The sequence below is a fragment of the Ictalurus punctatus genome, chromosome 22 (assembly GCF_001660625.3).
Source record: "Ictalurus punctatus breed USDA103 chromosome 22, Coco_2.0, whole genome shotgun sequence".
Lineage (NCBI taxonomy): Eukaryota > Metazoa > Chordata > Actinopteri > Siluriformes > Ictaluridae > Ictalurus > Ictalurus punctatus.
The window spans coordinates 6,180,171-6,195,172 of NC_030437.2; the positions used below are offsets into that span (position 1 = coordinate 6,180,171).

Here is a 15,002-nt window from a genome sequence, read left to right on the forward strand (position 1 = left end):
GAAAACCACGTGGATAGTAATTACATGTCATGTTTATGACATGTATTGATTGCCTGGCCCCTCTGGAACTAGAGGATGGCCATGAGAGATGTCCCTCTTGCCTGGGGGTTGAACACTTAAGAGAGGGTTGACTGAGATAGCATGGATGAACTGCAGCTCTATGAGATTAGCAGCACGTACAGCCAAGCTAGCCCAGCTAGAGGACAGGTTGGGCACTCAACCGCATCCTACACAGACCATGTCTCCCAGCTCTCATAAGCGCCGTAAGACCAGTTTGCGAGGGGGCCCTGGTAAAGGGAAACGCAGAAAGGTAGCTCCCCTAGCCCAGAAGTTAGACACCTTGGCTTCTGAGTTTGCAGAGATTAACTCTCTCCTCCTTAATCTGCAACCACCCAGTGCACAGCCTGCTAGTGGTCCTGCTGCAGCTGCACTGCAGTCTCCTCCCAGGGTGCTGCCTCCAATACGGTCACCAGCCTTTGAGACGAAAGAGGAAGATGTGCTCTCCACTAGGCCCTCGGAGAGCCTAGTTATCGGGGGGGGGTTGTTGTTATGACGAGGAAGGGGCGGGTAAGAGCTCCCATTCATCTCATCCCAATTCGCAGGGGACAAGCCACAGTACACTGTAGGCCTCGGAGACCAGTCAGACATCAGTCAGGCCTGTGGTAGAAATGGCCTTGGCATGTCTGGGGTTAGATGGAGCACCTGTCCAGGCGACTCCTCAGAGTGCTTTTTTTTCAGGAAGACCTCTCAGTCCGCAGCTCTCTGTATCCACCCTCAGCTCCATATATATCGAGGAGCTGCAGAGGTGCTGAACAGAGACCCTCTAGGGCAGTGGTGTCCAATCTTACCCGGAAAGGGCCGGTGTGGGTGCAGGTTTTCATTCCAACCAAGCAGAAGCCATACCTGAGTCTACTGAAAGCCAAGATCAACTGATTAAACAGGTGGAATCAGGTGTGGCTCCTGCTTGGTTGGAATGAAAACCTGCACCCACACCGGCCCTTTCCGGATAAGATTGGAAACTCAGAAGCCAAGGTGTCTAACTTCTGGGCTAGGGGAGCTACCTTTCTGCGTTTCCCTTTACCAGGGCCCCCTCGCAAACTGGTCTTACGGCGCTTATGAGAGCTGGGAGACATGGTCTGTGTAGGATGCGGTTGAGTGCCCAACCTGTCCTCTAGCTGGGCTAGCTTGGCTGTACGTGCTGCTAATCTCATAGAGCTGCAGTTCATCCATGCTATCTCAGTCAACCCTCTCTTAAGTGTTCAACCCCCAGGCAAGAGGGACATCTCTCATGGCCATCCTCTAGTTCCAGAGGGGCCAGGCAATCAATACATGTCATAAACATGACATGTAATTACTATCCACGTGGTTTTCTGCGTGTGACCACTTTGCCAGGTGGTAATTGAGCACAAAGAGAGCAATATATACACTTTTCTGTCTCTCTGCAAATAATTAAAGAAATGCTATTGGGCAACAAATACGGCTCAGTACATACCACAGCCGATACCATACCCAGTTGAGAGCACAATGCCCAGAAAGGCTTCGTCAGCCAACACAGCCCCCTCGGCACAGCGAGGCCAGACTTCAGGCCGTCGCCCCTCTAGAAATTATAAGGGTGAAAGGGTAGACAATGACTCTACCACTCCTTCGGTTGGGTGCTTCACCAGCCAGTAGCTCAGATGCTGGGAAGCATTTACGTCAGACCCCTGGGTTGTATAAACCCTGTCACCGGGCTACAACGTTCAATTCAGACGCTGCCCGCCAATGATACAGGGAGTCAAAATGACCTTAGGCAAGGACCCAAACAAGGCTCTGGCCCTACGCCAGGAGGTCTGGGCTCTCCTGAAGAAGAGGGCCATCGAGAAATTAGATGGCGCTTTACAGAACAGTGGATTCTATTCCACTTTATTTTATTATCTCAAAGAAAAATGGCAGATTTCGCCCCATACTGGATTTAAGACCTCAGAACACACCCCTCAAGGTTTTCAAGTTCTCCATGTTGCGTACAGTGGACGGGCTGCAAGGCATCAGGCAGATCGATTGTTTTACAACCATCGGCCTGAAAGACGCATATTTTCATGCTCCAATCGTGCCCCAGCACAGGCAATTCCTCCATTTCACCTTTTGCGGGAAGGGCTTACCAGTTGTGTGCTCCTGCTCGAGACTTCACCGGTGCCAAGTGTCTTCACCAGGTGTGTAGCAGTGGCACTATCTCCATTACAGGCCAGGGGGATTTGAATTTTCCCGTACCTGGACGACTGGTTGATCTGTTCCCAGTCAAGGGTAGATGCTCTCAGAGAGTCAGCATTGCTGGTGTCCTATGTTACCAAGCTCGGGCTTCCAGCGAATTATGGAAAGAGCTCTCTGATGCTCAGTCAGCGAAGACTGTTTATTGGCATCCTGTTGGACTCCCAGTTGATGATGGCTACCCCCTCTCAACGGCGAGTCAACAACATCCTCCAGCTTATCAGTCACTTCAGAAGAGGCAGGGCTCTGGTCCTCAGAGCATTTCTGAGACTCATTTCTAGGTATTCTCACAGCAGCGTCATCGGTGGTCCCTTTGGGCGTTCTATCATTACGGCCTCTCCAGATCTCAGGAGCAATCACAAGGTGCTACTAGTAGCCCCCAAATGGCCAGGCAGGATGTGGTTCCCACTATTACACAGACTACTGTACAGGGAACCTTGGTGCTTCCCTGTGAGGAGGGATCTCCTATCGCTGCTGGAGGGTCGAATGTGGCACCCGAACCCATCCCGGCTGTAAATTTGGGTCTGGCCTCTGAAGGGCCAGAACCATTACTAAGGCTGTGTGATCCAGCAGTTGTTCAGACCATCCGCAACTCCCGTGCACCTTCCACCAATGCGTTGTAAGCTAACAGATGGAAGCTCTTTTCTGAGTGGTGCCAGGCACAAAATCAAGAACCAACACACTGTCCCATAGCGGTAATTTCTCCAGTCCTGTCTTGATGAAGGCCTTGCAGCCTCGACCACCAAGGTATACATGGCTGCCCTCTCAGCCATGCATAATAGAGTAGATGGCATGACGATTGGGTCCCACACCCTTGTGACCTGCTTCCTTAAAGGTGCTCAACATCTGAGACCTCCTCGAGGAAACCAAGTATCCTCTTGGGACTTGCTCCTCATATTAGAGGCATTGTGTCAGCCTCCATTTGAACCTCAAGAGAGGTCAGAATTGAGGTGGCTGTCTATGAAAACAGCTTTCCTCGTACCCATGGCATTGGCTAGACGAATAGGTGAGTTGCACGCCTTAGTAAGCCGAGAGTGCCTACACTGGAGGTCTGGGAACACAGGGGAAACTTTATGGCCGATCCCGTCATTTCTCCCAAAGACCTTTTCTTAGTCTTATATGAACCAGCACCTCAGTCTGTCAGCTTTTGAGTCCCTAACTCAGGAGAATGAGCAGGGGTCGAGTGCGAGTCTGTTGTGCCCAGTGCGAGCACTAAAGTGTTATATCCAAACGACTGCTGAATTCCAGCATTCAGATTCACTGTTTGTCTGCCATATGGGGCATAGGCGAGGTCATGCTTTGTCCAAGCAGCGTCTGTCAAAATGGATTGTAGAGGCTATCGTTTATGCCTATAAGGGCAGGGGCCTCCGAAATCCCTCCTCAGGTTCGAGGTCACTCAACCAGGAGTGTGTCTACTTCATGGGCAGCCCTACGAGGGGTCCCTCGTTCAGATATTTGTGCAGCTGCGTCATGGACATCAACCTGCACATTTGCAAGATTTTATAGGGTAAATGTAAATCGTTTTAGACACTACCATTCCCACAATGCACCCGGAAACAACTTCAAAAGTCACGTGATGTGTTTGAAACTTGTCGAGACTCGTGAAACAGGCTCACTCACAGACCATAGACATTCTGCATGAGTTTAGACTTGTAAATTGTGATCATTGTGGTTGAACATGACGACTAAAGTAGAACAGATTATTTTCAGAGTTACTTCAAAATGTGTGTGAAGAGTTCAAAATATCATGCAAGTAGCCTAATGGTGATACAAAGAAAGAGAAAGACCCTTTATTGCTTATCTGGTGAGGACCACGTGACTTCTGTTCACCTCAATCTCATGAGAATTGTTTGAAACCAGGATGTCAGGAGTCGACACCTTGGATGATGGAGAATAGACAGGTAGACGGTTATTCTGGTCTATTATGTATGGCCTTAAGATGTTTAATTTTACATTGGCGTAGGAGCCAGGACCATATCCTTGGTCTGCCATGGCCTGAGAAATGTCTTCATAGACTGCCTGGTTTCTGTAGCTACTTTTGAGTTGTTATTGTTTTTGAAAGGTTGGGTCAGCTCACTGATTGCTAAAACAGTTTATTTAATCTGGACTACACTGGACTATCCACAATCCACCTCTCATGATCCATGTGTGTTTGTGTGCCAAATGATTCATTTTGGCTGATTCATCAAAAATTGCCGATTAACTTCAGAATGAAAAGGATTTGAGCGTATAAATGCGAGCCAAATGACCAGATATCTGATATGTTTCACATTTAGAGCCTCATTTGATTGTGGCTTGTAATGGATGTGGAGAAAATCCCATCCAAGCTGTTTACACGTATACGTGAGCCCCTCCGGTATTTTATGATCACAGAAATTAAGAAATTTGGGCCAAGATGTGTGATGTCATCACAACGCGCATTTGGTCAAAGTCGTCTTCAATTCATGTGCTTCGTACATGAGTACAACTGAAAGGTCTTTACCAAGAAGCATCACTGCGAAAGACCATGCAGAACAATTTCAAGTAGTTGCATCGCAAATTTCCTTCTCTGCAAGATGCATCGCAAATTTTTAAACAAGTTGCAGCAAAATCAAGCATTTTTGGCCACAACAATCACACAAAAAAAACCTCAGCGATAATCCTGTATGTGCACTGATTAGCTATTTCGTTGCTTTATCCCACAGAGACAACAGATGTTTCTTGCAACTATCAAGTTATCGTTCAGTCTCCTCCTCACCATAATAGTGTTGTCTACTTAGCCTTAAGATTAACCTAACCCATACCTCAACCATGACCCTGACTGCTAATACACTTTTCATGTGACTTGTATTGATTTTAATCACAACTTGTGTCCGGAAATAAACTGTACAAATAAATCATTTTGCTATGAAGTGTTTGCTTGTTAGTTGTAAAGTCTATGGGTTGTTGCAGTGTCTCAAATTTCCTTTTGTTTATGCTACGACACGAGCCCGTATATAAACACTGTTTATCTCGGTCTCAAATGAGTGGTTTCAAAAATAAGGACCCTTGTGGCTGGAGAAATTGCTGACACAAGCATTTTCTTTATTGAGTAGCTTGAAAGTGGTGAAAACTCCTCCCGTTACTGCCCAGTAATCTTACCACAAATCCCCATGTACTTTTATTTATGGACTCTATAAATCACCCGTTAACATTGAGAGCAGTTTCTGAAGCAGTTTCTCGGTGATCTTTCAGTCTGCATGAGAGTGTTTTGTGTCAACGGTCTATAAAATCATTGAGGCTCCTTCATGGGACTGTGTTAGAAACAATGGTGCTCAATTAATGCCCCAAAGTCCATTCTGCTACTAGAAAGCTTTTGTAAATAAAAGCTTTAGACCTAGTCAGGAGTTTCCCTCTACGTATTTGATTTAAAGTGTTTCACTTAAAATGTCAAGTTTTTTTTTATGTTAAAATGATCTATGGTTTTGAACAGTATGTAAGGATATAAAACACAACTAGGCATGCTGTTATAGGAAAATAATCCATGACGATGTGGTGTGATGCAGAGGTACTGTTACCACCTGATGTGTAGGCTGATTGGCATGTCTAAAGTGTCCGTAGTGTATGAATGGGTGTGTGAGTGTGTATGTGATTGTGCTCTGCGATGGACTGGCACCCTGTTCAGGGTGTACCCTGCCTCGTGCCCAATGCTTCCTGGGATAGGCTCCAGGTTCCCCGTGACCCTGAAATGGAGTAAGCGTTAGAAGATGGATGACTGGATGGATGGATAAATATAATAAATATTAAATTTCTCCTTACAGAAAGCTTCACCATATTAATGATATTTTTTTTTCTTTGTTAAATAGCATGTTATTATAATGTGTTTATTAAGTTTATATTCTCTAGTGTGTATACCTTACGAGTCTTTGTGAATGTGGTGTTATAGAAACGATTGGTATGTTATAGCAGGTACATTAATATATACTTATTTTAAATTTGGCACTACTATCAGAGTTGCTGTTATGTCATTAATACATATTTACTAAAAAGTAAACATTACATTAAACGTTACATTAATATTTACTAATGAGTAAATATTAGCTTTCTGCTTTGTTTAATGTCTGTTTCTTGTCTCTTCCAGAAACACACTGATTTCTGAATGTGAAACAGAAAGGTGTTGGCAAGTAATGTGAAGTACATGCATGCACATCCACTCAGACAGATGAAGAAAAGCTTTTTAGTGAATGCACAGAGTGTCTCCTGGAGATTGCAAGGATGTACCAAATTGTACCAGCGACAGTTGAGGATATTGACCTTAGTGGCATGCGTGAATACACACCACCAAAGAAAAGAGTGGATCGGGGTGGACATCGACTGATCGCGTCAAGCTTGTTTGGGGCAGTGCTAGTCATTGCAGCTGTGGTAGCTTGGTGCTATTATTCCGTGTCTCATCGCAAGGCAGATCTGCTGAAGACTGAACTGCTAGACCTCAACAAAGATGGCTTTGTCACTCGCAAACCAAACTGGAGCCATCATCTTCTGAATGGCATTCAGGTACGTGACCCCATTTGGTACTAGCTCTGACTGAAGCGGGGGAACAGCACAGTGGTGATTATACGAACGTTAATAATCCACCCTGAATGCTAATGCTAACAAAAATAGAATGTATATTCTTTTACATATTTGAGTGCAGTCTGTGTGTTTAGAATAAGTTGAGTCCTTAAGTCATGGTGATCTTTTTTTTTTTTTCTTTCTTGCTTATCTCCGGTCAGTTTCCCTTGATCTGGACTCTTGCTCCAAGGAAGGTACAATTCTCAGTTAAGACGAAAGCTTAATTTCTTCACTGAAACTGAGACCCAAGGACACAGTGATGTGTTACCATGTGCACTGGGAGGAGCTTGATGTGTACCATGCTGTAGAACATGCCATGACCTATAATGGCAATCACTGGTATGGAGGGACAGAGTCCAGGTCCCAGCACTGGCCAATTGTTTTTATGGGAATCCAGGAACCCAAACCTTTAATTACTAGTGATATCAATTCAATTCAGCAAGACTTTGGGGGCATCCTGGAGTGCTATTGGCTCTCCTCCAGTGCAACTGCTATCAAAAGGTCACGAGTTCCCCTTTAAGCAGCGCCTGTGGAGCATGTGCGCGCGCGTGTTCACGTCCAAGCCTGCTGACCCAGTTGACCAAGTCATGCTCAAGTCCAAACCTGCTGACCAAGTTCGGCCCACGCCGAAGTCTACCGACCCGGCCGCCCAAGTTCTGCTCACGCCCGAGTCTGCTGACACGCACAGCCAAGTTCTGCTCACGCCCGAGTCTGCTGACACGCACAGCCAAGTTCTGCTCACGCCCGAGTCTGCTGACACGCACAGCCAAGTTCTGCTCACGCCCGAGTCTGCTGACACGCACAGCCAAGTTCTGCTCACGCCCGAGTCTGCTGACACGCACAGCCAAGTTCTGCTCACGCCCGAGTCTGCTGACACGCACAGCCAAGTTCTGCTCACGCCCGAGTCTGCTGACACGCACAGCCAAGTTCTGCTCACGCCCGAGTCTGCTGACACGCACAGCCAAGTTCTGCTCACGCCCGAGTCTGCTGACACGCACAGCCAAGTTCTGCTCACTCCCGAGTCTACCAACACGGCCGCCCAAGTTCTGCCCATGCCCAGGGTTCACCTGGTGATCTCAGAGTCCCAGCCTGAGATCTACGAGGAGATATCAACTCCAGAGCTGCAACCTTCCTGCTCAGCTGTGGACGTCGCTCAGTCTCCCTGTTCAGCTGTGGACGTCACTCAGCCTTCCTGTTCAGCTGAGATCGTCGCCCAGCCTCCCTGTTCAGCCGTGGACGTTGCTCTGCCTTCCTGTTCAGCCGTGGACGTTGCTCTGCCTTCCTGTTCAGCCGAGGACATCGCTCTGCCTTCATGCACAGCCGAGGACGTTGCTCTGCTTTCCTGCTCTGTTGTGAAGGTCTCGCTCCGCCGAGGACGTCGCTCGACTTCCCTGCTCCGCCGAGGATGTCGCTCTGCCTTCCTGCTCGGTCGTGTACATCGCTCTGCTTTTTTGTTTTGCCAAGAAAGCCATGCGGTCTCCAGACTCTGCTTGGGACATTCTGCCCCGGGGGCCGGAGCCGCAACGGAGATGGATGTTTCATGGCACTCCGGGAGGAGTGTCCTTGGGGGGGGTTCTGTCAAGAGTTCCCCTTTAAGCAGTGCGCTGTGGAGCGTGTGAGCGCGCGTGCACGAGCAGGTGCACGAGCACCTGCTTTTCCCTTGTGGACAATCGTGACATTTCGACACGTGCGTTTGTTTGTTTCTGTTATGTCTCCTCCCAGTTCTGTCATTGGCTGTTTCATGTGTGTCCGAATCGCCCTCAGTCGTCAGCCATTACGAGGCTGATTATGTTTGTACATATACCGCGTGCCTCCCAGCACACGGCGCGGAATATTGAATGAGTTAGTCACTTAGTTTAGAGTCCTCACGATAGATAACCATAGTCTTAGTTCATTTCATGGTTCATGTTTAGGTTCATGTTTAGGTTCGTTAGTTTTGTTCACGTTGGTTTCTCTGCTACCAGTCCCGCGCTATTGTTCATGTTTCTTGACCCTGTATTTCCGTGACCGCGACCTTGATTCCTGCCTCGCCCCTTTATGCCCGTTTGCCGATTGCCTGAACTTTGCATGTTACCGGATTATGTTTGTGGATCACGTTTTGGATTTGTCTACCTGTCTCTCTCTTAAATAAACCTGTTCTACTGCGATTACATCCTACCTTATCTCCGTTACGTCACGAAACATGACACAAAATCAATGACTCACGTTACTGGGATGAGAACAGCAAGATGCTGTGATTCCAGGCAAGGTATGACAACAGTCCATATAAGCCAGACCCTACACAGCCGGTCCATACTGAATTTTGCAACTGTGTTTGTGTTGGGTACGATGTTACTTCCATGCATACATACATGGTTCATTGTTATTTTAACAAACCCAATAAAGTTCCTTCAGAGGCTGTTTTTAGATTTGGTCCACATGGGCCTTCCACAAGACTGACGTGAACCCAGATAAGCTACTGGCCTATGCATCTGAGATTCAAACACATGGCTTTAACTGCTAACATCTGGAGCTGGATGATCGATATACGACAGGCTATGGAGAGTTCAAGTTTGATCCAGTCAAGTTCCCTAATGCAACTCATATGTTCCAGAAACTTAGAAATGATAGGTTTGAAGTCACCCTCTGGACCTATCCCTTTGTCAACTACAACTCCCCTAACTTTGGAGTTGGAGTGGAAAAAGGGCTTTTTGTGCAAGAACCTTCTGGCAAGTTACCTGCCTTGATCCGGTGGTGGAATGGTATCGGTGGTATTTTGGATTTCACCAATCCAGAAACCTGTGAGTGGTATGCCTCACACCTCTGTGCTTTAAAGAACAAATATGCGATGCTGGGGAGACCAGCTACCTTCACTTGCAATTCAGAACCTTCATGCCTCTGCATGATCCCAGCATATTCACTCGCCACTACAGTGAGATGGCAATCCCCTTCAACAACAGCACTGAACTGCGTGCTGGGTACCAATCCCAGAACATCTTCTGCTTCTTCCGGATCACTGATCATGATCGATCATCCCTACTGTGCTAACTGTCAGCATTCTGGGTTACCAGTTTGTTCTCCCGGACATGATCGGTGGAAACGCTTATCCAAACCGCACTGAAGGAAGTCAGGGACTCCCTGACCAGGAGCTCTGCATCCGCTGGCTGGAACTGTTAGCATTCATGGTAGCTATGGAGTTCTCAATTCCACCATGGCTGTATGATGAGGTAGAGATTGCTAGGAAGTTTACAAAGCTCCATGAGACCCTGGTGGTTCCTCGAGTGCTCGAACTTGCTGGGGAAATGTTGGACATTAGAGACATCCTATCATTTGCCCTCTGAGGTGGATTGCTACAGATGAAGCTGCCTACAAGATCGATTCACAGTTTCTCATAGGGGATGACCTTTTGGTAGCACCAGTTACTGAGCCAGGGAAGCAGAAGAGAGATATTTACCTCCCATCTTGGATGAGATTGCCTACTTTGTGTGGATATGAACTTAAAAGGGAAGTGTTTGCACACAACAGACCCAAATATCTATCGCAATTCCACTGAACAAGCATTCATGCACAGTTTTTTTTTTTTCTCTCACATTCGTGTGCCTTGTAATTGGTATGCCACTGTAACCAGCATATGCAATATTATATTTGATTGTTTTCTACTGGTTAATACATTTTGTACATTGTGTACCTCTTTCATTGTAAAAAAAAAAAAAATGTCTAGAAATGGGGGCAGGGAATGTTCAAGGTACCATTTCTGGTTTTACCTGTTTAGAGAAATACATGCATTGCCTTTTGTGCTTTTAAAGTTGATGTTCTATCACATACTCCCAATAGTCCTAGAATGGTAGAAATGTTTTAACTAGATATTAGAAAGGAAGCTATAAAATGGAGAGGGATAAATTCCATTATCACAGGAAAAGTGAATGTTGTAGTGAGACACTGGGAGCATATTACTACCTGGTTTGACAAAAAGCATAAAAGGAAACTTTGGACCTCAGTTAATTGGAAACAGAAGTGAATTTTGAAGTCTGTTCTCTTTAGTACTCTTGAAAATGCTCAAAAACTACTGAGTGTGCCATACGGAAGGCGACTATTCTGAAATTGCGCTATAAAGACACATGATTTTTGTATTTGTCTTTGTCTTCAGAGTATTTTTTCCCCTCCCTTGATGGTTATTAATTTTGGGCATTATTATTTTTATGTTGTATTGTGTGCTTTTTGATTTTATTTATTTAGTTATTTATTTGCTTCATCAATTTAAGATGGCAATATGGGCAATAAGATTTATTTATAATAAATCTGAAGTGGCTTGGAAGCCTGGAATTTAAAAAACAAAGGGGGGGGGGGGAGCGGGGAGGATTTGATTTTTTTTTTTTTTTTTTCTGTCTGTATTCCACTGATACTGTGAATTACATTCCTTTCCAGATTATTTAAACAGCAAGAGGTAATCAAACTATTAGATTTAAATGTAATACAAGCCTTCCTTTATCAGATTGAAAATGGAAAATTGTCGTCTATTTATTGTTGATTGGTTGGAAATAAACCTACTTTTCAAGGCAATGCTTATTTATTTAGTTATTATTTTATTATTATTATTATTTTTTTTAAAAATTTGTTATTTATTTATTTATTTTTTTTTTTAAAAACAATTGGTATTGATGAGGAACAGTGGTTCATGGTCTGATCCTGTGCTTGGGGCCTATTCCACCATGATGTTACAGGCTTCAACCATGAGTAACCTGGGGACAGATATTGTGTCCTGTTTTGTACAGGAAAATCAGACACAGGAGATCATTATGATCGCTCAGCAGGCTGTTCTCTGTCTGAGAAGCGGAAGCATCGCGCAGCCCTACTAGGGCTCACATAAATGAACATTTAGTTTCATTGAGGCATAATCAAGCAATTGCACCCTCAAAAATACTTCTTAAATCCATTGCAAGAATCCTTCAAATTGTTCCTTTTATACAGACCAATACACAAAACAACTTAACAATTGTGACAATACATTTGTAGGCATCACACACTCCCCAACATAAAATAAAATGGCTCCTGACATTTTACCTTTAAACTCTTACTCAACAATACTCAAAACATCCGTAACTCAAATTGCCTTTCCTTAGCCTCTTAACCTATGTAGATAGGCCTGTTATGAAATACTGGAATGGTGTAAGGGTGTGGAACATAGGAAGATGGAACGTGATATGACACTGGAAAAGGGTTAGGTGTCAGGTGAAATGGTTGCATGCCCCAAAGTGTCATGTTTGGTGTTTCATAAATGTCTGCACTACTGACTAATGAATGTAGAGAAGGCTGACCTAGTGTATTCTAAGTAAACAGTGTTGCTGGCCGCCTATCTCTAATGGACCTTCTGATTGTCTGTTCATCAGGGTCAGGGGTCAGGTCAGGCCCAACTTGTGACTCTTCTGGACGGAACTGCTCAGCTTCACTTTCACTCCCCATGGCCGGTACATGGCTGATCTCTGACTCTCTCACTTTTGCAGGTCCACCCTCTTCATTGACACTGTTAGGTTCAACATTTTGGTGTCTACCACCCTGTTCTGGTTCAGTCTCTCTTTGTTCTCTTGTTACTTTTGTGAATATCTTTCCCATGTGCTTTGTTCCTCCGTCCCTCACATGTTCTCCATAGATGATTTGTTCGACTGGACTCAGCAGGAGCTGAATTCCTGAAGGGAACACAGGTAGCTTCACAGGTAGGTGTAACATTCTTTCCGTTTCCACTTCTCAGGTTATATCTTAGTTCATAGTAGGTGGAGCTTTCGTCATCATCTGGACCAGTCTCACTGTTCGGTAGCAGTTCCACCTCTCTGTGAGCTGTTTTTCGTTGTTTCCTCTTCTCTGGTGATCTGGTTGATCTGTTCTTTCACAACATAGATAGTATTTTCCCAATATAAACTTAACTTTCCAGGACCACCCCTTTCACTCAAGTTTCGTACCAGCACTAGATCTCCTGGTTGCAACACTACTTTTCTGTGTTGATCATAGTATTTCTTACCACAAGCACTCGACTTTTTTTTGTTTGCTGATGCTATCTGGTAAGCTTCGGTCATCCGTTCTGCCCACTTTTCAGCATACCCTCTTGCTGTTTATGGTAGCTCACTGGTAGTCATCCTGAATAGCAGATCTATAGGTAAATATGGATGTCGGACAAAAAGCAAGAAGAAAGGTGAGTACCCAGTTGCTTCATGGCACGTACAGTTGTATGCATGGACAATCTGAGGAAGATAATCCTTCCACCTTTCCTTTTGTTTCTCACATAGGGTCCTCAGCATCTGCAGCACAGTACGGTTGAACCGCTCAGCTGGATTACCCTGGGGGTTATAGGGGGTTGTCCGTGAGTGTCCCACTCTGTGCAGTTGCTTTAGTGCCCGAAAGGATTCGTTCTCAAACTCGCGCCCTTGGTCGTGGTGCAACTTTGATGGATAGCTGAACCTGGGAATGTAATCGTTGAAATTTCTTCTCCACTGCTGTTTTCCCACTCTTATTGCGGGTTGGGTAGGCCTGTGCATACCTAGTAAAGTGGTCTACCACAACTAGGATGTATTGGTAGCCTCCTCTGCTCTGTTCTAGGTGTAAGTAATCTATGGAGATGAGCTCCATGGGTGAACTTGTGGTTATACTAGACATTGGGGCTCATGTGTTTGTCACTGGCTTCTTTTGTTTTATGCATGGGCACTGTCTGGTGACAAGCTTCAATTTCTCGCCCCATGTAGGGCCAATAGAACCTTTGCCTTGCCGAACTGAGGACCCTTTATGCTCCGACATGGCCCATGTTATCATGTAGGTTCATGGCACCACGAAGAAGACTCACAATGGTTGGTATGAGATCTGTGCTGTCCTTTGGTCCCAGTATCAGCTATTTAACCACATTAAAACCAATCAGGGGATAGTCCATGGGCACACTACTCACCAGGAAGGGCACTTGTATTGCTAGGTTTGGGTCGCTGTTGTTTGGAAAACTCACCATCACTCCCACCCAACCATCATATGGCAACGGTTGACCATTTACAGCTACCACACTGAGAGACTTTTGTCCTTTATGTTCAGCCAATGGTCACAGCTTGTGGTCAGGAAGGTAAGTCTTTAACCACTGGTGGTCTAGGGTGCTTACTTGGGCACCAGAGTCCAACAAACAGTCCACCGCATAGCTGTGAATATAGCACTTTATTTTACATTTCTTTCCCACTAGCTGAACCACTCTTTCATTAGCTTCAGTCTCTTTGTTTGTTAATGGGGGAGTCACACAGCTGGTTTTTACATAGGTGGGTTCGTCTGTTCACATCTCTGGCTTTGTGGGGTACTGCTGTTTGCTACTGCTTAGTGAGTGAGTGTCAGCAGAGGGCTGAATAATGTTCCTTGTTTGACCCCGTTAATGACTACTGCCCTGTGACCTGCCTCCCCAGATGTGAAACAATGGTTGCAAGAGCTAGCGCCCCTTTCAACACACTTAGGGCAGCCATACTGTTTTGCTGTTTGTTTGACCCTTTGCTAGGTATGGGTACATTGACAAGTATGTCCGGGCGTCTTGAGGGCTGTGAGACACTCCACCATTTTAGTCATAGCATCAACCTTCGCACTCAATTCCTCTATGGCTTTATTTTTATTCTTTGCTTTTGTAGGGAAATAGCCCATCAGGGGCAGAGCACAGACACGCAGGAGACACTGGGTACAGTGATCAAGTGATTAATTTTATTTTCTCTTACGCAGGTGCTGCCAGAAGTGAGGAGGTGCGCAGAGGTGTGAATGTGTGAGGATTTGTGTAGGGCTGGCATTGCGGTGCTCTCCAGGAGCGACTTTCTCACCATGCACGCTGGCTGTCGGTCCGTCGCGACAGTACCCCCCCTCAGCTCCGAGCCTACTGCCGCTGCCTGGTGGGCCCAGAGCGTGTCTCGTCACGAGAGCCCATCTGCATTCCCATGATGGGCCCCTGCCTGGTGCTGGACCTGAAATGAGGAGTCTTGTAAGGTGAGGAACCAACGGGTTACCCTGGCATTGGTGTCTTTGGCTTTGGCCATCCACTGTAAGGGGGCATGGTCCATTACGAGGATGAAGTGCCGACCGGCCAGGTAGTACCGCAGCTCCTTGATGGCCCACTTTATTGCCAGGGCCTCTCGGTCCACGGCTGTGTATTTCCTTTCAGCGGGGGAGAACTTCCCCCGCTGTATGTATGTATGTATGTATTTATATATGTA

General features: G+C 45.9%; 1 protein-coding gene and 1 pseudogene across 1 annotated transcript in view; both read left to right on the forward strand.

Moving 5' to 3' along the window:
* The window catches only part of LOC108255322 (heat shock factor protein 5), a 27,257-nt gene extending 18,196 nt beyond the window's left edge, over positions 1-9,061 (forward strand). The window contains exons 2-3 of the mRNA XM_053674534.1: positions 6,344-6,756; positions 6,975-9,061. Of these exons, the coding sequence (XP_053530509.1) occupies positions 7,350-8,432 (1,083 nt within the window). The 5' untranslated portion in view covers positions 6,344-6,756; positions 6,975-7,349 and the 3' untranslated portion in view covers positions 8,433-9,061. The remainder of the gene's footprint in view (positions 1-6,343; positions 6,757-6,974) is intronic.
* On the forward strand, positions 9,009-10,345 carry LOC108255323 (myogenesis-regulating glycosidase-like; annotated as a pseudogene).
* Positions 10,346-15,002: the final 4,657 nt, after the last annotated feature.